The 23,672-nt window shown below is 43.0% G+C and overlaps 1 protein-coding gene across 16 annotated transcripts in view; it reads left to right on the forward strand.

Moving 5' to 3' along the window:
* The window catches only part of abi3bpa (ABI family, member 3 (NESH) binding protein a), a 365,809-nt gene that overhangs the window by 127,706 nt on the left and 214,431 nt on the right, over nucleotides 1–23,672 (forward strand). For 14 of the 16 annotated variants that reach the window (XM_086006969.1, XM_086006965.1, XM_086006953.1 and 11 more), the window contains exons 9-14: nucleotides 8,170–8,250; nucleotides 11,155–11,211; nucleotides 12,091–12,183; nucleotides 17,839–17,907; nucleotides 19,238–19,312; nucleotides 20,256–20,345. In XM_086006969.1, coding sequence (XP_085863095.1) covers nucleotides 8,170–8,250; nucleotides 11,155–11,211; nucleotides 12,091–12,183; nucleotides 17,839–17,907; nucleotides 19,238–19,312; nucleotides 20,256–20,345 — 465 coding nt within the window. The remainder of the gene's footprint in view (nucleotides 1–8,169; nucleotides 8,251–11,154; nucleotides 11,212–12,090; nucleotides 12,184–17,838; nucleotides 17,908–19,237; nucleotides 19,313–20,255; nucleotides 20,346–23,672) is intronic. The other 2 variants (XM_086006958.1, XM_086006963.1) reach the window with 1 other exon arrangement.

The following is a 23,672-nucleotide window of genomic DNA, read 5'->3' on the forward strand; positions in this document are numbered from 1 at the left end:
ACTGTTAGATTTGTAGTTCAGATTTCTATGCTAATTTGTATAAATTTGCACATTGCATACAGTGTAGCAGTTTTGCACTAGTCCCTTATAACATGCTATAGCATTTCTTCCAATTATGGGTTTATTTTCCTCTGTTAGATAATATTACCAATAAAAAAGATATAAGTAAACAGTGTGTAATTTGGCAGAAACCACTAACAGACTTTGCGTCCATGTATAGTGCTGTTCCTGTAAATCCTAATGAACATTGGTTTGTTTTAGTCACCCGAAGCAAAGGGGTACCATTGCAGGGAATTTCGGAAAAAATGCAAATAAAAGCCGATTTTTATTTATTAAGGCCTCTTATTAATAGGGACAAGCCAGGAAATTGTCTTCTTAGTCTTACCTGAGTTTTTGGTAACCTAGGCCTTGAAATTCGAACCTTTACCATTTTAAAGTGAAAATGTCGGCCGCCTCACTTCTGCTCACTTCCGGCGCGGAACGCGGCGGCCGCCATATTGGGCAGGTCGGCAGCGCTGCCATTGCCTGCGCACGCCACAAGTATTTTAATTGCCAGGAGTGTGACGTCAGTCGGCGTGCAATGACGATTTGATGCATGTTCATCGACTTTGGACGCTCCTCTTGCCGCCCTCTCCAAAGCATGCCCATGTGTGCAGCCGTTGACAGCTCATAGAGCCGGGAGAAAGCAGTGGTGAGCTATAAACCGTACAGTAAAAGCTGCTGAGATAACCGGTAACTATAGAGAGCTCAGACTATGTAATAAGAACATAAGAACATAAGAAATAGGAGCAGGAGTAGGCCAATCGGCCCCTTGAGCCTGCTCCACCATTCAATAAGATCATGGCTGATCTGACCCTAACCTCAAATCTTCTATCACTCTCCATCCCACCCGAACCCATGTGATCTCCCGGGAGAGGCGAAAAACCAGCTAAAAAACCCAATGGCCAATTTGGGAGAAAAAATCTGGGAAATTCCTCTCCGACCCATCTAGGCGATCGAAACTCTTCCAGGAGATCACTCTGTCTCTATATTTTCTACAGTACTTACCTTCTGTAAAGGCGATCTCCACCCCAGCCAGGAACAGGAATAAAACCATCTCCTGAAATCTAACACAGAATTAGAACACAAGAAGTAGGAGCAGAACCAGGCTACACGTCCCCTGGGCCCGCTCCACTACCCACAGGGCCATGACCATTCCGAACCTAGACTCATGTCCAATTTCCTGCCCGCTCCCCGTAACCCTTAATTCCCTTTACTTCTAGGAAACTATCTATTTCTGTTTTAAATTTATTTAATGATGTAGCTTCCACAGCTTTCTGGGGCAGCAAATTCCACAAACCTACCACCCTCTGAGTGAAGAAGTTTCTCCTCATCTCAGTTTTGAAAGAGCAGCCCCTTATTTTAAGATTATGCCCCCTAGTTCTAGTTTCACCCATCATTGGGAACATCCTCACCGCATCCACCCGATCAAGCCCCTTCACAATCTTATATGTTTCAATAAGATCGCCTCTCATTCTTCTGAACTCCAATGAGTAGAGTCCCAATCTACTCAATCTCTCCTCATATGACCACCCCCTCATCCCCGGGATTAACCGAGTGAACCTTCTTTGTACTGACTCAAGAGCAAGCATGTCTTTTCTTAAGTATGGACACCAAAACTGTATGCAGTATTCCAGGTGCGGTCTCACCAATACCTTGTATAACTGCAGCAATACCTCCCTGTTTTTATATTCTATCCCCCTAGCAATAAAAGCCAACATTCCATTGGCCTTCTTGATCACTTGCTGCACCTGCATACTAACTTTTTGAGTTTCGTGCACCAGGACCCCCAGATCCCTTTGTACTACAGTACTTTCCAGTTTCTTGCCATTAAGATAATAACTTGCTCTATGATTTTTCCTGCCAAAGTGCATAACCTCACACTTTCCAGTATTGTATTCCATCTGCCAAATCTCTGCCCACTTACTTAGCCTGTCTATGTCACTTTGCAGGTTTTTTATGTCCTCCTCACTCACTACTTTCCCTCCCATCTTTGTATCATCTGCAAACTTTGATATGTTACACTCGGTCCCCTCCTCCAAATCGTTAATATAGATTGTAAAGAGTTGGGGACCCAGCACTGACCCCTGCGGAACACCACTAGTTACTGATTGCCAGTCTGAGAATGAACCATTTATCCCAACTCTCTGCTTTCTGTTAGAGAGCCAATCCTCCACCCACGCCAGAATATTACCCCCAATCCCGTGATTTTTTATTTTGAGCAATAATCTTTTGTGTGGCACCTTGTCAAATGCCTTTTGGAAGTCTAAATACACTACGTCCACTGGTTCTCCTTTATCCACCCTGTATGTTACTTCCTCAAAGAACTCAAGCAAATTTGTCAAACATGACTTCCCCTTCATGAAACCATGCTGAGTTTGTCCTATTAAATTATGTTTATCCAAATGTCCCGTTACTGTCTCCTTAATAATGGACTCTAACATTTTACCAACCACAGATGTTAGGCTAACAGGTCCATAGTTTCCAGCCTTCTACCTACTACCCTTTTTAAATAAGGGTGTTACATTAGCAGTTTTCCAATCTGCCAGGACCTTTGCTGAGTCCAGGGAGTTTTGGAAAATTATTACCAATGCATCCACAATCCCAACCACCACTTCCCTCAAGACCCTAGGATGTAAGCCATCAGGTCCAGGGGATTTATCCGGCTTAAGTCCCATTATTTTACCAAGTACCACTTCCTTAGTGATTTTAATCATATTTAGCTCCTCTCCCCCTAGAGCCCCCTGTTTGTCCAGTGTTGGGATATTCTTAGTGTCCTCTACTGTAAAGACTGATACAAAATATTTGTTCAGCGTTTTTGCCATCTCCATGTTTCCCACCATTAATTTCCCAGTCTCATCCTCTAAGGGACCAACATTTACTTTAGCCACCCTTTTTCTTTTTATATAACTATAGAAACTTTTGCTATCCGTTTTTATATTTTTTGCTAACTTACTTTCATAATCTATCTTCCCTTTCTTAATCAATCTTTTAGTTATTTTTTGCTGTCTTTTAAAGACTTCCCAATCTTCTATCCTCCCACTAGATTTGGCTACCTTATATGCCTTTGTTTTTAGTCGGATACTATCCTTAATTACTTTACTTAGCCACGGATGGCTATCTTTTCTTTTGCACCCTTTTTTCCTCAGTGGAATATATATTTTTTGGAAGTTGTAAAATAACTCCTTAAATGTACACCACTGATCATGTACCGTCTTACCCTTTAATCTATTTACCCAGTCCACTCTAATCAATTCCGCTCTCATACCTTCATAGTCTCCTTTATTCAAGCTCAGCACGCTTGTTTGAGATCCAACCTTCTCACCCTCTACTTGAATATGGAATTCAACCATGTTATGGTCACTCATTCCAAGGGGATCCTTTACGAGGACATTTTTAATTAATCCTGTCTCATTACACAGGACCAAATCTAAGGTTGCTTGCCCCCTGGTCAGTTCAGTTACATACTGCTCAAGAAACCCATCCCTAATACACTCAATGAACTCATCCTCAAGGCTGCTCTGCCCAATTTGATTTGTCCAGTTAATATGATAGTTAAAATCCCCCATAATTATAGCTGTTCCCTTATTACAAGCCTCAACTATTTCCTGATTAATACTCCGTCCAACAGAGTTGCAACTGTTTGGAGGCCTATAGACTACGCCCACTAGTGTTTTTTTCCCCTTATTATTCCTTATCTCTACTCAAACTGTTTCACTATCCTGCTCCTTTGACCCAATATCATTTCTCTGTTATATAATGATTCCTTCCTTTATTAACATAGCCACCCCACCTACCCTCCCTTCCTGCCTGTCCTTCCTGATTGTGAAATAACCTGGTATGTTTAATTCCCAGTCATGGTCACCCTGCAGCCATGTTTCTGTAATGGCCACAAGATCATACCCATATGTAGTTATTTGTGCCGTTAACTCATTCATTTTGTTACGAATGCTACGTGCATTCAGATAAAGAACTTTCAAATATGTTTTGTGACACTTAGTTCCTGTTTTTTCCCCTTTTACTACTTTACCTTTTACTCCATACCTTCTGTCCCTTCCTGACACGTTCTGTTTTTTAATTTCCCCACTGCTACCTAAGTCTATGACCTTCTCCGTTGCCATTTCTGTTATTTGCTCTCTAGAAACCTCCCCCCCACTAATTAGTTTAAAGCCCTCTCTACAGCCCTAGTTATATGATTCGCCAGGACTCTGGTCCCAGCACTGGCCAAGTGGAGTCCGTCCCAACGGAACAGCTCCCTCCTGTCCCAGTACTGGTGCCAGTGTCCCAAGAAGCAAAACCCATTTCTCCCACACCAGTCTTTGAGCCACGCATTTAACTCTTTAATTTTATTTATCCTAGCCAAATTAGCTCGTGGCTCAGGTAATAACCCAGAGATTATTACCCTTGAGGTTCTGTTTTTTAATTTGACCCCTAGCTGCTCATACTCCTTTAACAGAACCTTCTTCCTTGTCCTATCTACGTCGTTTGTACCAACATGGACCATGACAACTGGATCCTCCCCCTCCCACTCCAAGTTTCTTTCCAGCCCAGAAGAGATGTCCTTAACCCTGGCACCGGGCAGGCAACACAGCCTTCGGGACTCACGCTCTTGACTGCAGAGAACCCTATCTATCCCCCTAATGATACTATCCCCTACCACTACAACATTTCTTTTTACTCCCTCCACTTGAATGGCCCCCTGTACCACGGTGCTGTGGCCAGGTTGCTCATCCTCCCTGCAGTCCCCACTCCTGCCCTCACAGGGAGTAAAACCTCAATCCTGCTTGACAAGAGCAAGGGCTGCGGCTCCTTCAACACTACATCCTGGATCCCTGTACCTTCCTCACTCGTAGTCACACCGTCCTGTCCCTGACCACGAACTACATCTGCAGTAATTAATTTCATAGGTGTGACCACCTCCTGAAACATAAAGACCAGGAACTTCTCCCCCTCCCTGATGTGTCGCAGTGTCTGAAGCTCGGTCTCAAGCTCTTTAACATGGAGCTTGAGTTCCTCTAGCAGCAAACACTTATCGCAAATGTAATCACCGTGAGCCTCAATGGGGTCCACCAGCTCCCACATTTCGCAACAGTGACACAGCACCTGTTCACCCATATCTGTGTAATTAATTAAATTTCTTATTATTAGTTATGAAGACCCTCTGCCCCGATATAGATGATAATATTACACCACTATTCAATAGGACTTACCAACTTAAAGGTATAGAAGAGAAGGAAGAGAACCTACCAACCAACTGATCACCAACCTCCCTCGTGGAAGCTGTCTGGGGGACCTGTCTGGTTGAATTGTCTCACTGCTCCACGTCCGCAGTGTTGGATTAGCCTGAGAGAGGGAAGCAAAACAGAGCAACAAGCACCCCCTCACCTCCCACTTGCCCGAACTCTGCCACTTACCAAACTCTACTTAAACTTAATGCGATTGCACTCAGCCTGCAGCTCTAAGCCCGCCCCTTTTTATACCCGGATTCTACTTCCGGTTTCAACTCCCCAACAGCTTAATTTACTCTAAAAAATTTAACTTACTTCAAATAATTCACTTTTTTACTCACTAAAATTCAGTAAATGCACTTAAAAGACTTTTTCTGCCACTTACCAAAGTCTGCTTAAACTTAATGCGATTGGAGTGAAAACTGCTTCCAATGAGATGCATCAAATTTCTCCCCACCCCCACCCCACCCCAGTCAGTCAAACATTACAGGTGGTAAATACTTTAAAAATAAACTATACTGTACTACAGTTGTAAGAATCTCAGGAAAAAATCAAAGCTGTTTTTCCTTAAATTTTATAAATTGTGTTTTCTAGTTTACGAACTGATAAAATAATATGCACAGTTTTGAAGTCTTTTTAAAAGGCAAAAAATTAAGAAAAATGTAACACCATATTCTCATCAAGAGTTCTTCAGGGCCTGTGGGAAACCCAGCCTCCCGGGTTTCCCGCCCGCCTTGGAGCCCGCCCCCAACCCGCCTTCCCGAAGAAAATTCCAGCTATTTTCTTCGATTCCTGCCACAAACTCCGTTCCCTACCTATCGACTCCGTCCCTCTCTCTGGCCAATATCTGAGGCTGAACCAGACTGTTGGTAACCTTGGCATCCTATTTGATCCTGAGATGAGCTTCCGACCCCATAGCCTCTCCAGCACAAAGACCAACTACATCCACCTCCGTAACACCGCCTGTCTCCACCGCTGACTGAGCTCATCTGCTGCTGAAACCCTTATCCATGCCTTTGTTATCTCTAGACTCGACTATTCCATTGCTCTCCTGGCTGGCCGCCCTACTTGCACCCTCCGCAAACTTGAACTCATCCAAAACTCTGTTGCCAGTGTCCTAACTCGCACCGTACCCAAGTCCCATTCACCCATCACCCCTGTGCTCGCTGACCTACATTGACTCCCGGTCCATCAACAGCTTGATTTAAAAATTCTCATCCTTGTTTTCAAATCACTTCATGGTCTCGCCCCACCATTCTCCAATCCTACAACCCTACAAGATCTCTGTGATACTCCAATTCTGGTCTCTTGCGCATCTCTGCGTTTCTTCACTCCACCATTGGCAGCAGTGCCTTCAGCTGCCAAGGCCCTAAGCTCTGTAATTCCTTCCCTAAACCTCTCTTTTACGCTGCGAGTGGTTAGGATCTGCAGTGCACTGCCTGAAAGGGTGGTGGAGGTAGACTCAATTGTTGCTTTCAAAAGGGAATTAGATAAGTACCTGAAGGAAAAGAATTTGCAGGGCTACGGGGAAAGGGCGGGGGAGTGGGACCAGCTGAAGTGCTCTTGCAGACATCGCTGCAGTAGTTCCTCAGGGCAGTGTCCTAGGCCCAACCATCTTCAGCTGTTTCATCAATGACCTTCCCTCCATCATAAGGTCAGAAGTGGGGATGTTCGCTGATGATTGCACAGTGTTCAGTGCCATTCGCAACTCCTCAGAAAATGAAGCAGTCCATGCCCACATGCAGCAAGACTTGGACGACATTCAGGCTTGGGCTGATAAGTAGCAATTAACATTTGCACCACACAAGTGCCCGGCAATGACTATCTCCAACAAGCGAGCGTCTAACCACCACCCCTTGACATTCAATGGCATTACCATCGCCGAATCCCCCACCATCAACATCCTGGGGGTCACCATTGACCAGTTACATAAATACTGTGACAACAAGAGCAGGTCAGAGGCTGGGTATTCTGCAGCGAGTGTCTCACCTCCTGACTCCCCAAAGCCTTTCCACCATCTACAAGGCACAAGTCAGGAGTGTAATGGAATACTCTCCACTTACCTGGATGAGTGCAGCTCCAACAACACTCAAGAAGCTCAACACCATCCAGGACAAAGCAGCCTGCTTGATTGGCACCCCATCCACCACCTTAAACATCCACTCCCTCCACCACTGGTGCACCGTGGCTGCAGTGTGTACCATCTATAAGATGCACTGCAGCAACTTGCCAAGGCTTCTTCAGCAGCACTTACCAAACCCGCGACTTCAGCCACCTAGAAGGACAAGGGCAGGAGGCGCATGGGAAAACCATCACCTGCAAGTTCCCCTCCAAGTTACACACCATCCTGACTTAGAAGTATATCACCGATCCTTCATCGTCACTGGGTCAAAATCCTGGAACTCCATACCTAACAGCACTGTGGGAGTACCTTCACTACACGGACTGCAGCGGTTCAAGAAGGTGGCCCACCACCACCCTCTCAAGGGCAGTTAGGGATGGGCAATAAATGCTGGCCTTGCCAGCGATATCCACAACCTGGAACAAATTAAAAAAAGAGAGCCAGCACGGGCTCGATGGGCCGAATGGCTTCCTTCTGTGCTATAACCATTCTATGATTCTTCCTCAATCTCCTCCTTTAAGAAGCTCCTTAAAACCTACCTGTTTGACCAAACATTTGGTTGCCTGTCTTAACATCTCTTTATGTGGCTCGGTGTCAAATTTTGTTTGATAATTGCTCTTGTAAAGCACCTTGGGACGTTTTACTACGTTAAAAGTGCTACAGTATATAAATACAAGTATTTGACATGATTGATTAGCTTTCACTGAGCTGTAAACTTGATTTTGCATTGTACATAAACTGAGTACAATTCCTGATCAGGTTTTTCAATACCTATTTCAGATGGTCAGTCAGTTTCCGACAGTGCAGATGTCCATCCTGGTAGCAGTTCATCACCAAAACCTAATATTCCAAGTAAACCAGGTACATTACTGGGCGCAGTGTTTCACTGTACGGTTTGAAACTAGGGATCTTACAGTGCTCTTAGTTATCCGAACAGTATTTGTACAAGTTTAGAAATTTATCACTGCAAAGATGCCAATAACAAGATTATCTCAATTACTCAAAAACTAAAACAATTTGTGCAATCCTGGAATTCTTGTGGATAAACCTCTCCATGATGCATAAGACTCAACTTCTTAGTGCAACTATTGGAGTTGTTGGTTTTTCAGTGTTTTACGGGAAAATGTTGCCACTTACGGAACTTTATGTGAAGGGAAGTCAATCTCAAGGGATGAAATAAAAAAATACAGGGTACTGGAAGAATTTTGATCTGCAAATGGTTCTACCAGAAATGTAGATAACAGCAGGAAAATATCACATAATAACACTAACCTGGTTTCTTTACCTTAATGGACCCGTAACATTTTACCGCCTCTATTTAACTATTAGAAGGGCTGAGCGTTACAAATTATAAACAGAACAGAAGAGAAAAACGAGAAACAAAGCAAGACCTCGTAATTTAGAGCAGATACATTATGGCGCCTTCTCTTGCTGAAAAACTAAGTAGCTCCATCTTTCTGCAAGAAACATATCCTCTCCCCCTCTCCTTCCCTCCTCTCCCAGTGTAACACGATTACTACAAGGCCCCCGTGTTATATAGAGGATATTGATAGCCAAGCAAAGTTTCATTCCATTCCTGCTCTCGGGGAATCTCAGCTTTCTAAGAACTTTCATTGGTAACACACCTGCACTGCTGGGAGACACAAGTCAAAGAATTTTGATGTCGCCTACAACTTCTGTCAATGCCATATTTCAAGTCGATTAGCCACAAATATGCAACCTATATTATTAACGGCACCAACTTCTTAAAATCTATCATAATAGGCCTGTTATTAAAATTGTTGTGATTAAAATGTTAAATCTCTGAATAAGTATCTTTCATGCTACTATCACATTTATGACACTCCTCCTGATTACAGCTTGTTGCTCTGCTAAAGTCATGGGTTGAAACTCAGCCACGCTCCTCACAGTTTTTCTTGCATTTATGATATTATTCGATGGAATATTCTGCAGAAAAGGAACATAATTCTGCCAGTAGAATTTTAAGTGCACATTCATAAGAACATAAGACGTAGGAGCAGGAGTCGGCCATCCGGCCCCTCGAGCCTGCTCCGCCATTCAATAAGATCATGACTGATCTGATCTTGGCCTCAACTCCACTTTCCTGCCCGCTCCCCATAACCCTTGGCTCCCTTATCGTTCAAAAATCTGTCTATCTCCACCTTAAATACATTCAACGACTTCAAAAATTGGAAACCCGACCTCAATCCATCTCCAACGTGCATACTTGTGGTTTTAACAGAGGCGGGTTTCCCAGGACTCAGGAAACCCAATAGCTGAAGGAAGGCCAGATCCAGCAGGTGAATGCTTTTTTCAGCACTGCTTGTGAGTTAGGAGGAGCAGGCGTGCTTCCCCACAGCTACTCAAGCTAACCTGTTGCCCTCCCTGTGGATTGGACCCCGCCCCCAGCTCCCCATGGTCTGCTGAACCCCCCACCCCCACGACCCGATGCCCCCCGATTTCCCCCCGGCCGATGATCTCTCCTGACCTTCTGTCCATGATCTCACCCCTGACCTCACAGCCACGATCTCACCCCCGACCTCACATCCATGATCTCACCCCCGACCTCACATCCACGATCTCACCCCCGACCTCACAGCCACGATCTCACCCCCGACCTCACATCCACGATCTCACCCCCGACCTCACAGCCACGATCTCACCCCCGACCTCACATCCACGATCTCACCCCCGACCTCACAGCCACGATCTCACCCCCGACCTCACATCCACGATCTCACCCCCGACCTCACAGCCACGATCTCACCCCTGACCTCACATCCACAATCACACCCCCGACCTCACATCCATGATCTCACCCCCGACCTCACATCCACGATCACACCCCCGACCTCACATCCACGATCTCACCCCCGACCTCACATCCATGATCTCACCCCCGACCTCAAATCCACGATCTCACCCCCGACCTCAAATCCACGATCTCACCCCCGACCTCACATCCACGATCTCACCCCCGACCTCACATCCATGATCTCACCCCCGACCTCACATCCACGATCTCACCCCCGACCTCAAATCCATGATCTCACCCCCGACCTCACATCCATGATCTCACCCCCGACCTCACATCCACGATCTCACCCCCGACCTCACATCCACGATCTCACCCCCGACCTCACAGCCACGATCTCACCCCCGACCTCACATTCATGATCTCACCCCCGACCTCACATCCATGATCTCACCCCCGACCTCACATCCACGATCTCACCCCCGACCTCACATCCAGGATCTCACCCCCGACCTCACATCCACGATCTCACCCCCGACCTCACATCCACGATCTCACCCCCGACCTCACATCCACGATCTCGCTCCCGACCTCACATCCACGATCTCGCCCCCGACCTCACATCCACGATCTCGCCCCCGACCTTGCATCCATGATCTCACCCCTGACCTCACATCCACGATCTCTCCCTCCTTTCTCGCCGCTCCCTAACCGAGGCCTACCAGCACAGGCTTTCCCGCTCGACAACCAGCCAGCCTCTCAATCTGGCTGGCTGCTGGCCAGGAAATGGAGATTTTATTTTTAAGTAAGGTCCTGCCGTTAAATTCGTCAGGATCTCCGCGTTACCTGCATTTACGGGTTTCCCAGCCGTTATGACCTTCACCCGCTCCCTCCCCACCTCCCCGTAAATAACGGGGCCAATACTTTCACTCAGAAATAATTTTCAATTAAAAATAATCTTTCACAGGGTTAATGCAGATTATTTATTGATTTTATGCTGTTTGCTACAGAGCGCACTCCTGCTCAGATGCATGACAAGGAAGACATAAATAAATTGAAAAATAAAGGTAAGAGGAATGGAGGAATAAGAGGTTTTGGCACTGTTTATTTGCCTCTGTAACCAGCAGCCAAACCAGACATATAAGGAGTAAATTTACGAGCTCGCACTCTAATATGGAGTCTTGCCTGCCAGGAGCACATCTTGGGAATTTGGCTGTATATCCCATGCAATGTTATATTCATTAATATAAATGGACCATAAGCTAAGAGGGGAAGAATAAGTCCAAATTTCCAATAAGTATCTCTGTTGAGATAATTTAAAACTGAAATTTCCATTAATATGACAACCTCACTCAAAGCCAGTGAGCATAGGCAGTTTCAGAAATGGAAAAAAAGACACCCTGGCAGAGGCAAGGTGCAGTTCGGAGACTGGGATTTCGCCACCTTGCCAAAGAAAAGATCAGCATTTCATCTGACCTACGCTATAAATAAATTGCAAGGAAGCACTCAATGTTGTCATTATGTGCAGAGTAGAAATGTTCCATTCCCCAGTTCATCTCTCACCTTAAATGAATACCAATACAAGAAAAGGTTCTGTTTAATTCTGAATTTTAAACAGGAGTGTTAGCTTGAATTACTTAAAGATGACGGATTTAAGAAAATTGTGATGATAATTGACACATGTTGCCGTTAGAATTTTGTTCTTTGATTTTAAATCTTGGGACAATCACAGCTTAATTCTTAAATGATGTCAGCCTATAGCACTGGGACCAGGTTACTTTATCATGGATATCAACTTTTCAAAGCTGTGAGATTTTCTGACAAGTTAGTTCATGTCATTGGTTAATAATGAATATTAAAGTAACTCTAAAGCAACTGCAGAAGGGCTTCAACAGTAACATTGTTGATTTTGTAATTTGTCATCTTATTTCTGTAATACTTTACAGAGACTTCAAATACTGTTACTAAACCAACATTGAAAAAAGGCAAGACAAATAAAGCAAAAGAGAAAGCAGCAATGAAACCATTAACAACTAAAGGTAATATTCTGACCTCTCGGTACGCTAATGAACATCCTTAATACAACAGCTGATGGAAACAAATGTGTGCCTGATTATAAGTCACATGCTGCTTTTCTAAAACTTTGCATTGGTAAATTTCAGTTCAGAAGCACTGTTTAAAGGAGCAATGCTGGTCGACTGTGAGGTCTTCCTCTTTACTTTGTCTCAGAATACTTCGCACCTCTATAAGTTGTAACAGGGGACATTAGTGTCCTGACCCCAAATATTCTGACATCAGCTGAACTATTCCAAAATTTAGGGAGAGTCAACTCCTTCAAGTTACTTAGAATTACATAGAATGTACGGCACAGAAACAGGTATTTGATCCAACTGGTCTATGCCGATGTGTATGCTCCACACGAGCCTCTTCCCACCTTACTTCATCTAACCCTATCAGCATAACTGTCTATTCCTTTCTCCCTCATGTGTTTATCTAGCTTCCCCTTAAATGCACCTATGCTGTTTGCCTCAACTACTCCTTGTGGTAGCGGGTTCCACATTCTAACCACTCTCTGGGTAAAGAAGTTTCTCCCGAATTCACTATTGGATTTATTCGTGACTATCATACATTTAAGGCCTTTAGTTTTGGTCTCCCCTACAAGTGGAAACATCTTTTCTATGTCTTCCTTTCATAATCTTAAAGACCTCTATCAGGACACCCCTCAGTCTTCTCTTTTCTAGAGAAATGAACCCGAACCTGTTCAATGTTTCCCGATGGGTATAACCTCTCAGTTCTGGTATCATCCTTGGAAATCTTTTTTGCACCTTCTCCAGTGCCTTTATATTATTTTTTTATAATATATAGACCAGCATTGTGCACAGTACTCTAAGTGTGGTCTAACCAAAGTTCTATGCTAGTTTAACATAATTTCTCTGCTTTTCAATTCTATCCCTCTAGAAATGAACCCTAGCGCTTTATTTGCTTTTTTTTTTATGGCCGTATTAACCTGCATCACTAATACTAGATACCTTTGATCCTCTACCCCGTTTAGACTCTTAGGGGGAAAAATTCAGTTGGTTAGCGCCTCTTGTTAGTGCCTGCAGAGGGCGGTAACGGGGCGCTGATGCAGTAGCGCTGGGGCGAGGCGAATCCAGCAGCGCACGGCAAATCCGGTCCCCCCATTGCATCGCCGGTATGAGGTACTGCCGGAGACTTCAACGCCAGGCAGATTGTGATGTCAGTGAGCATGCAACGACAGGGAGAGCAGGTGCACAGCTGCAGGATGCCGGCTCCAGGGATGTTATTTAAAGACACCTGCATTAATCACTCGCAGCTGCCAGGGCAGGTTAGATCAGTGGTTTCTTGTCAGTTTCAGCTAGTGGATCACTTTGTTTCAAGGTTTGTTTTTATCAGCAGTGTTCTGGCAAGTGCAAAGTGCCTACATTTATTGTTCAAAGATTCAAACTGCTACACTTGGCAACATTAATTGGGGCTGTACTGGCATGCCAACTCGCCCTTCAGGATCTACGGCGGAAGGAGCGTAGGCAGCCAGAAATATGGGAACAGGTGCACAGAGAGATGAGGAGGGACATCAGGGCTCTCACCAGGAGGCCTTACGCTCTGAGTGTATTCCGACAGCACCTCTCCTACCTTCAATTAAGCGAGGAGCAGTGTATTCGATGGCTCTGCATCACCAAGGTGGTGGTCACAGAACTCTGCCACCTCCTCCAAACAGACCTCCAGCCTCACACCAGGATGACTTAAACCCCAGATCTCTTTTGCTCACCACATGCCCATCATACCATCCCTGTGTCATGCCATATCACTGCGTCCTCCTGGACGCAAAGGTGAAATGAGAGAGACCACAAAATATTGCAAACTCCATTAATAACTAATGACCCTTGTGCCTGCCATAGTTGCATAGCTGTCATTGTGTGCAAGGCATGAGATGTGGATGTGAGTGTTGGTACGTAGAGATTGTTGGTGGGTGAGCGCTGGGGGTGTGGTGCTTTGGGCAGTGTGTGAAGCTTGTGGTACAGATGGTGGTGCCCTGACCATCTGACTGGGGTGGATCTGCCATGAGCACACCTGCTTCAGTCCTCCGACTCCTTCTCCTTGTTGTGCTTCTCCTTCCTAAGACGGCTGCACAGCCAGCAATGCTGAGAATGAGGTGCTGTGGTATCAATGAACCTCCCCTTTAAGTACTGGGAAAAGCCTGTGGCAATGCTGAGTTGAGATTAGACTGCACCCGAAATTGGTCCACCCTTTGAGTGTAATGCCACTGAGCTCAGCCTTTAAGACTTGATTTAGCACCCCAATCATTTCTTTGAGTAGTGAGAATGAATTTTGCATGCAGTCTAACGCATTAGTGCCTGGTGCTAATTCTCAAACTTTTCTAAAGATACCGCCCATTCCTGGACTACTGTATAATGAATTTCTAGGTCTTATTTTCCAAGGAGTATGTGGCCTCCTTACTTTTCCTACCAAAATACACCACCTCACACTTGTATATATTGAAATTCATTTACCAATTACGTGCCCATTCTGCAAGTTTATTAATGTCTTCTTGTATTTTTCCGCAGTCTTCCTCAGTATTAACTATACCCCCCAATTTGGTGTCTTCCACAAATTTTGAAATTGTACTTCGAATTGCAGAGTCAAAATTATTTATGTAAATGATGAACAACAGATCCATGTGGAACACCACTTCCCACCTTTTGCCAGTCTGAGTAACTACCATTAGTCCCATTATTTTGTTTTCTGTTATGTAGCCAGCTTGCTATCCATTCTGCTACTTGTCCCCTGACTCCACATTCTCTGAGTCTACTATACAGTACCTTAGCGAGGGCCTTTTGAAAATCCAAATATATTACATCTACTACATTACCCTTGTCAACTCTGTCTGTAACTTCTTTAAAGAATTCAGTAAGGTTGGTCAAGCATGACCTTGCCTTTTGAAATCCATGCTGACTATATTTTCTGTTTCTAGGTGATTTCTATTACATCTTTGAGTAAAGATTCCATTATCTTTCCTACCACCGACATTAAGCTAATTGGTCTATAGTTCCCTGGACTTGTTCTATCTCCCTTTTTAAATATAGGAATCACATTAGATGTTTGCCAGTCCTCTGGCACTATTCCCTTTTCTAATGAAATTTTATATATATGTAATAGTGGCTCTTTCACCTCTTCCCTAACTTCTTTTAATATATGTGGATACAAAACCAGGGGTTTTATCCTTTCTAAGTTTGATTAGTTTATCAATTATCTCCCCCATTCTATCTTAAATGTCTTTATATCTTTTTGATCACTTCTTCTAATGTCAAGTCCATCATGTTAGTCTCCATGGTAAATACCGAGACAAAGTAACTATTTAGTATTCCTGCCATTTTGCTGTCATTTCCTGTGAGTTTATCGTGTATATCCCTTAGTCATCCTATCCCTAGCCTCATTTACATTTGTTATTTATGTGTCTGGAATATTTTACTAGTTATATTCCTTCATGATCTAATTTTGTTCAAACTTTACTTTCCTAATGGCTTTTTTTTAACTTCTTTCCTAACCTCTTTGTATTCCCTTTTGTAAACTACTCACTTATTGTCTAGGTACTTAGGGGGAGAAATTCACTATCGCCCCATTTGGGGTGCTAATTTTTAAAAGTTTGAAATGTTAGTGGCAGGCCTCCTTGCGTTCTGTGACTCCCTCTATAAGCATATGGAGGGAGTCATGGGAGAGCCTGGGTGCAGCCCTGTGCCTTTGTGCAGTGATTGTCAGTGTTTGCAGCACCTCAATGCTGTAGAACACTGACAGCACAAATGTCAAAATAAATTTGGACATGGTCCCTTTAAGGAAACTAACTGATGATGTGTCATCAAATGACGACACCAGACCCGCTTCCTCTAATTGGCCAGCAAACGCGCTGGGCGGGCTTAACAAGCCCTATCAAGGGAAACTCATTTTACACAGCGGGCTAGAGGCAGCAGTGGGGTCAGGACCCGCCACCGACGTCGCCTGCCACAGACCCGTCGAGGTTAGCAAAATCCCGGCCAATGTGTCTGTACATTTTTCATTCCATATGCTATATTACATTATGGAGAATAAGTGATTATAAGGCTGTATACTTGAATATAGGAAACATCAATAACCGCAAGAGAAAATATCAATTCCCCCAATTAGATTATAGCCTTGAAATATTTACTCATTTTTATAATAGATATGCTATTGAATTGAATGGTAGCCTTGTTCAATTCTGGATTCATTTTTGAGCTAATATTGATTGCCAGTGCAAACATTTGACACAGCAAAGTGTTGATGCATAATAATGATTATGCTATAATGTTAAACTTTGTGAGAAATTCGTTTCAATTTTTTTGCCAAATTTATCTGCTAGTTCCCTCCCTCTGTTTTCCTGAAGACCTTAAATCTTTTCTGGAATGCAGTTCCACAGATGCCATTTGTCCGCTGTTATTTCCTAAAATGACCATTGTATGTGAAGCATGATAATAAGTGTTGTGAGCCTGTTCAGTCACAGGAGATATTGCGGTCGAGCCAGATCCTGTCCGACCTGATGTCTACCTATGTGCGCCATCAAGAGAGTTGCTCAATACCAATCAGGAATGGGATCCCTGGCCGATTTTCCTCTTCCTAATCCAGGATAGCTGCTGCTACTTGTAGCAATTATACAGCCGTTCCAGCTGAGATCAATAAATTCAGCTTGGGCTGGGGCTCAAACCTGGGACCTTCTTGGTGTATATGATTTAGCCAATTTAGCATCCACAGCTCTATTCATCTCTATCCAATTTTGGCAAGGGTGCCTAAAACAGTCATTAGACCCCTCATTTACATATGTAAGGGTCCGAACATCCGCTTTAGGCGGCTGTCTGGGAGGCAGACCCAATATTGGGTCAGACATCGTTCAGGTATTCTTTGGGCGTGTGATGTTGGTCCCTGAAATTGGCACTCGTTGCACCCTCACTGAAGAATAGCAGTAGCCATCTGCTCAAGATTGTTGTACATGTGTTTTAGACTGTATGGTTAGATATCATTTTTTAAATCAGTACTCCAATTTAATCAATGTCTTTCTGTTCAGTAATTGAATTAGTCCATGTACTGTGCCTTGTGTAAACTGCATTAAATCTTATGAGTAATGTGTTTTATTAATATATAGTGCCTCATGTATACTTGCATGAAGTGCATCATAATTTAGTATAATCTAACTGCTAATGTAATTTTTATTATCTCATAAATGGAAAATCTCTCAAATGGAATTCAATGACACTTTTGTGAAACAGATGTTGTCTTGCCAATAGATTTCTTTTGGAATTTATGTTGCCTCCATGATCTTTTTAGGACAGTATTGACCTCACTGAAAACAAAAAGACGTCTGCTCCCATTTCAATCTGTTTTTTTGTTATCAAGCCATTTTACTCTTATAAGCCATCTGTACAATGGTCCTGAAATTCTGTGGGGGTTGTTCCAGTCTCCTCTTGTTACACCATGAGAGGACCGATGGAAACCCAGATGCCAAGTTTCCGCCATTTTATTTGGGGGGGGGGGGTGGATTCTGCTGGTCTCCTGCTAAAGTTATGGTGGGACATCAGGACAAACCCCCACTGAATTTCAGGGCCAATCTATTTTTAAAGGAGTGGAATCAGAGCTATCTTTTTAATAATGTACTCTGTTATAAATTACAGCATCCAAGCTGCCATCGTCAGTCAGTCCATCTTTCCCATCAAAACCTGTGCCTAAACTTGATGCAGCAGGCAAGTTCATAAGTACTTTTCAAATATTTAACAGAGCCATGAATGCTTTCCATCAGGATTATGGCTCAAAGTGCATATACTGTTGTTCATTATATATACATACATGTACGGACAGGGATGCAAATAAAATTCTGAAGAATCTCTTCAAATATTTGGAATTGCTCCAAATCATTATATAGACGTTTTAATTTGAAGTGATCTGACTTTTATAACTTCAGAATATGAACTGCTGATTAAAAGAACTTTCAATGATTTTCCTCATGGCAGAAAACACAGAAAATTTACAAAAACATATTTTTAACCACAAACCTCTGCAACAGAGCCATTATCTGTTTTCCTCATTTACCTCATTCCAATAGTCCTCATGGGTCACGGTACAATTTACTTGAACTCTTTAATATGTGCAATGCAAAGCTCTAGATGCTGTTTAACCTTTGGCTGTGTAGCATGGAGTTCATGCACATGACTATGCGGTTATGTTTGGACCTTGCTGAAATCGATTAATCATTGTCTTTATGTGAAGTTTATTAACTTGCCAGGGCATTATACCTCATTATATTAATTGAGGGAACTCATGTCACTCTAAACATTGATTGTGAATGTTAAAAGCAAGAATAGTTTTACTGCATCTTTGCAGTAAATAAAACACGTGGCAGTTTGATGCTTGCATGGAGTGTATAGTGCAGCCAACGATCAACACTACTTAGCAGAAGATATTTTGTGTTTCTTAATTGTTGTGAAATCATAACTGTTCTTTGTCCTCGTACTTACAATGCCACTATAAATATCTAACAAAGGAAATGCGCCCTAACTGTTCCTTCTGTGGACTTATTTTTCAGTGTGCTGTGTGGTGCTTTTTGGAAACATATTCTTTAGTCAGTCCACTAGTGATGTTTGCATGAAGTTTGTTTTCTGGTCAGCACACAATGTTTGATGTCAATAGTCAGCAAACTTTTATTAATCATAATTTGTTTGGTTATGACCTTCCCCATTCACCAAGGAAAAAGGGATCTGGAGTGCCACCTTGCAGAGAGCTGTATCTCCCCGTGTAATGTTGCATGGCTTTGTACAGTAACATGGCGTGTATGCAGTATGAATTTGTTTTTTTGTTATCATTGTGTTTTGTGATTGGATTGCTATGATTTATTTGATAATAAATTAGGTTCTGTTCTAATTTGTTATGGTCAAGCAATGAGAATATGCATCTGTTACTGTCAAACTTAAGTTATCACATATGTGGAGGAGCCACCAGCATTCTAAACATTGCTGCTTTGTTCTAAGTAATCGGTATCTCGTATAACTTTATGCTTTTTCCTGAAAAACATTACAGAAATTCAGATACCTGTTTTCCTCACTCCAAGCACAACTTCTGAACTTGATACCATGGATAAGCAGCAATCCACAGGTAGTCTCAATATTGGAATAGCATAGGCGTATGTTATTTCATTAAAGGTGATGTGCATGGTCATCATGCATTATGTCTATAAATACATGTCATCAATCCTAATGCTTTTGCATGGCTGAAGGATTGAGATCTGACACACTGAATTTGGAAGTGTAAAATGTATTGCTTGGTACTTATTTCAACATGAACCAACAAATCTGGGTCCTTTTGCAAGCTAAATTGCCTGTTCAGTAAACTGCATCGGTGTTAATAGATGTGATATTTTTCAACTTTTTTGTGAGGGTGCAAACTGTCCTTTTTCTAGTTATTTTTCCCTGGTTTTGTCAGGCTGTGGTGCGACCTATGGCTGAGAGGATGGATGGGTAATCTGTATCAAGGGTTCCATAGGTGCTGTTTTGGATTGACTGCAGGGAGGTGTGAGAGAATGATCTAGCGATGATTCTTTACTCTCAGTTTTCTCTCCCTGTGTGGGCAGGTGCCTGGTCCACGCTCATTATTTCCGTAGAAACTCAACTAGGATCAGGAACTCAGCAGTGTGGAAGATCACACATTTGAGCCCACATCCCACCGTCCCATGATGCTTTAAAGTATTAACATCATAAAGACTTGGGTCCTGTGTACGAAATTCTAGCTGCTCACTTGCATGAAGTGCATTACGGCTCATGAATTACAATATTTTGCATGGAATTAAATTCAGAATGCTTTTGTTAAGCACATGGGCTGATTAGTAAACTGCAACCTGATTAGTATACATCAGAATTCTGTACAGTTTGGCCAATATGCTGTCATTACGCTCGTCAGTACGTGGTGTCTGTTTGTATCTTGAAATGCAAATGAGGTTCACTGGAAGTGGAAGCTATGATTTACCCCATTTCCAATGATATCAGTTTCTCTACTTGATCAACAAAATGTTTCAACTTATTTTCTCTAAAATGCATTACAGAACCTGAGACACCACCTTCCACCATTTTGCCATTCATTATATTAAGTACAACATCTGGCCATACTGCTGTGGACAAGCAGCATCTCCCAGGTAGTTTCAATAATAAAATTATGGAATAGACGAGTTTGTGCATAGAAGATTAATTATTTGTGACCTGTAACATATGTACAGGTTATTAGTATGATAAGTCCTAATGATTGACATGTCAGTGTCATTGCTTATGGCTAAAATGCTTTGAACTATAAAGCCTGATTAGTCCACCATAATACATGTTGGTAAGTCAGGATGCTTTTTCGAAGCAAATGAATTGGTCAAAAAATGCATATATTGTTGAAAAATTGTTCACTTGTGGTTTAGTATTTTTAAAATAAGTTGTAGAGTTTATCAGCATACTGTCTAGTAAGTGAATATGCATCATGTTATCTGGTTACTAAATTTCATGTAAGTCAAAGCAGAATATTGCAAAAATACTTTGGGGGCAATTTAAAAAAAATCTCCCACCCATTGGCTGCCTGAGGCCTACCTGACTTAATTTTTGAGCAGGCCTCAAAATGGGTGTCCAGCACTCCCACCTGAAACAGGCAGGCACATTATAGAAACATAGTGGCCTACCCCTTATCCTTAGACTGTGACCCCTGGTTCTGGACTCCCCGACCATCGGGAACATCCTTCCAGCATCTAGTCTGTCTAGTCCTGTTAGAATTTTATAAGTTTCGATGATATCCCCTCTCATTCTTCTAAACTCCAGCGAGTACAAGCCCAATCGATCCAATCTCTCCTCATACGTCATTCCTGCCATCCCAGGTATCAGCCTGGTGAATCTTCGCTGAACTCCTTCCATGGCAAGAACATCCTTCCTCAGATAAGGCAACCAAAACTGCACACAATACTCAAGATGTGGTCTCACCAAGGCCCTGTACAACTGCAGCAAGACATCCTTGTTCCTGTACTCAAACCCTCTCGCTACGAAGGCCAACATACCATTTGCCGTCTTAACCGCCTGCTGCACCTGCATGCTTACCTTCAGCGACTGGTGCACAAGGACACCCAGGTCTCGTTGCACTTCCCCTTCTCCCAATCTATTGCCATTCAGATAATAATCTGCCTTCCTGTTTTTGCTACCAAAGTGGATAACCTCACATTTATCCACGTTATATTGCATCTGCCGTGCTTCTGCCCAATCACCCAACCTGTCCAAATCATCCTGGAGTTTCTCGGCATCCTCCTCACAGCACACACGCCCACCCAGCTTTGTGTCGTCTGCAAATATGGAGATATTACATCTAGTTCTCTTGTCTAGATCATGAATATATATTGTGAATAGCTGGGGTCCAAGGACTGATCCCTGCGGTACCCCACTAGTCACTGCCTGCCACTCGGAAAAAGACCCGTTTATTCCAACTCTTTGCTTTCTGTCTGCCAACCAGTTCTCTATCCAAGTCAGTACCTTGCCCCCAATCCCATGTGCCTTAACTTTACACGCTAATCTCTTATGCGGGACCTTATCAAAAGCCTTCTGAAAGTCCAAATACACCACATCCACTGGTTCTCCCTTATCTATTTTACCAGTTACATCCTCAAAAAATTCCAGTAGATTAGTCAAGCACGATTTACCCTTTGTAAATCCATGTTGACTTTGTCTGATCCTGTCACTGTTTTCCAAGTGCTCTGCTATTACATCTTTTATGATGGACTCTAGCATTTTCCCCAATATCGATGTCAGGCTTACCGGTCTGTAATTCCCCGTTTTCTCTCTACCACCTTTTTTGAATAGTGGGGTAACATTAGCTACCCTCCAATCCATGGGTACTGTTCCAGATTCCATCGAATGTTGGAAGATGATCAGCAATGCATCTACTATTTCTAGGGCCACTTCCTTAAGTACCCTAGGATGTAGATTATCAGGCCCTGGGGATTTATCGGCCTTCAATCCCATCAATTTCCTTAACACCCTTTCCCTACAAATACTGATTTCTTTCAGTTCCTCCCTTTCATCAGACCCTACGTTCCCCGACATCTCTGGGAGGTTATTTGTGTCCTCCTTTGTGAAGACAGAACCAAAATATATATTATGCCGGTTGTAGAACCCTGACTGCATTTCATGTACCAATATGTGTACTGCGCATGCTTGCCCATTGGTACTCGGCACTGAGTGGCCTAACCTGCAGTCCTTAACGGGACCACTGTAGGTTGCTCACAGAACTCCCGCTCAGCTGTGGCTCAGTTGGTAGCACCCTTGCCTCTGAGTCAGAAAGGTCATGGGTTCAAGTCCCACTCCAGAAACTTGAGCACATAATCAAGGCTGATACTCCAGTGCAGTACTGAGGGAGTGCTGCACTGTCAGAGGAGCCGTCTTTTGGATGAGACGTTAAACCGAGGCCCCGTCTGCTCTCACAGGTGGACGTAAAAGATCCCATGGTACTATTTTGAAGAAGAGCAGGGGAGTTATCCCCGATGTCCTGGCCAATATTTATCCCTCAATCAACATCACTAAAAAACAGATTATCTGGTCATTATCACATTGCTGTTTGTGAGAGCTTGCTTGGCTGCCACGTATCCTACATTACAACAGTGACTACACTTCAAATGTACTTCATTGGCTGTAAAGTGCTTTGGGACATCCTTATATCATGAAAGGCGCTATATAAATGGAAATCTTTCTTTTTTTCCAGCCCACATCCTTCACAATTGATACACAAAACTCACCATAAAAATTGGTTGGGCCTTGGACTAATTTGATCAGGTGGATGAAGGTGACTTATACCGCCTGTCTCCTGCTCAATGGAATTGGTCACCAGAAAATGACCCCTTTGTGCCTTACTTGGTAGTTTATGAGAGTATAAGAAAATAAATGGGTTTCCTTGAAAGAGGGCATTAATGAAGTAATAGAATGCTGTGATGCTGCACTACATCTTAGTTAGAAAAGAGTGTATTGATTGTTCAGTGCACTATAGCTTATTTATTTGCTAAGCTTCATCTAACCTACATATACTGTACCTCCCATGGTCAGTTAACTGCATATATCTATCAAAACACAGCAAGGCTCTATCATTTGGAGATTAATAAATTATATTGCATGGCCAAAATACTATGTCACTGAGTGTTTCATTTGGTCCTTTTCCCTTTGCATTTGTAGACAAGAGTATTGCTTGGTTAATATGTTGAGTTTACACTTCAAGGTGTGGAGTTTATTCAGTACAGATGGAAAAAGCATTTTGCTTGGCCAGTTTTAAATCACCGTTTCCACTGCTTGTAAGGAGTGCTTTGCTCGCTTAGGAGATTGTAACTTATCTAACATTTCTGTACTTGTCTTATTCATTAGTCATTCCTCTTTAGACAGTGTGTTAGAATTTATTCAGTGGATTTCAATGAGCCATTTTCTTTGTGTAGTTAAATAACGTTTATTGGGCTGTCGAT

Source organism: Somniosus microcephalus, chromosome 14, assembly GCF_052327205.1.
Source record: "Somniosus microcephalus isolate GS21.2 chromosome 14, FLI_Smic_1.0, whole genome shotgun sequence".
NCBI lineage: Eukaryota > Metazoa > Chordata > Chondrichthyes > Squaliformes > Somniosidae > Somniosus > Somniosus microcephalus.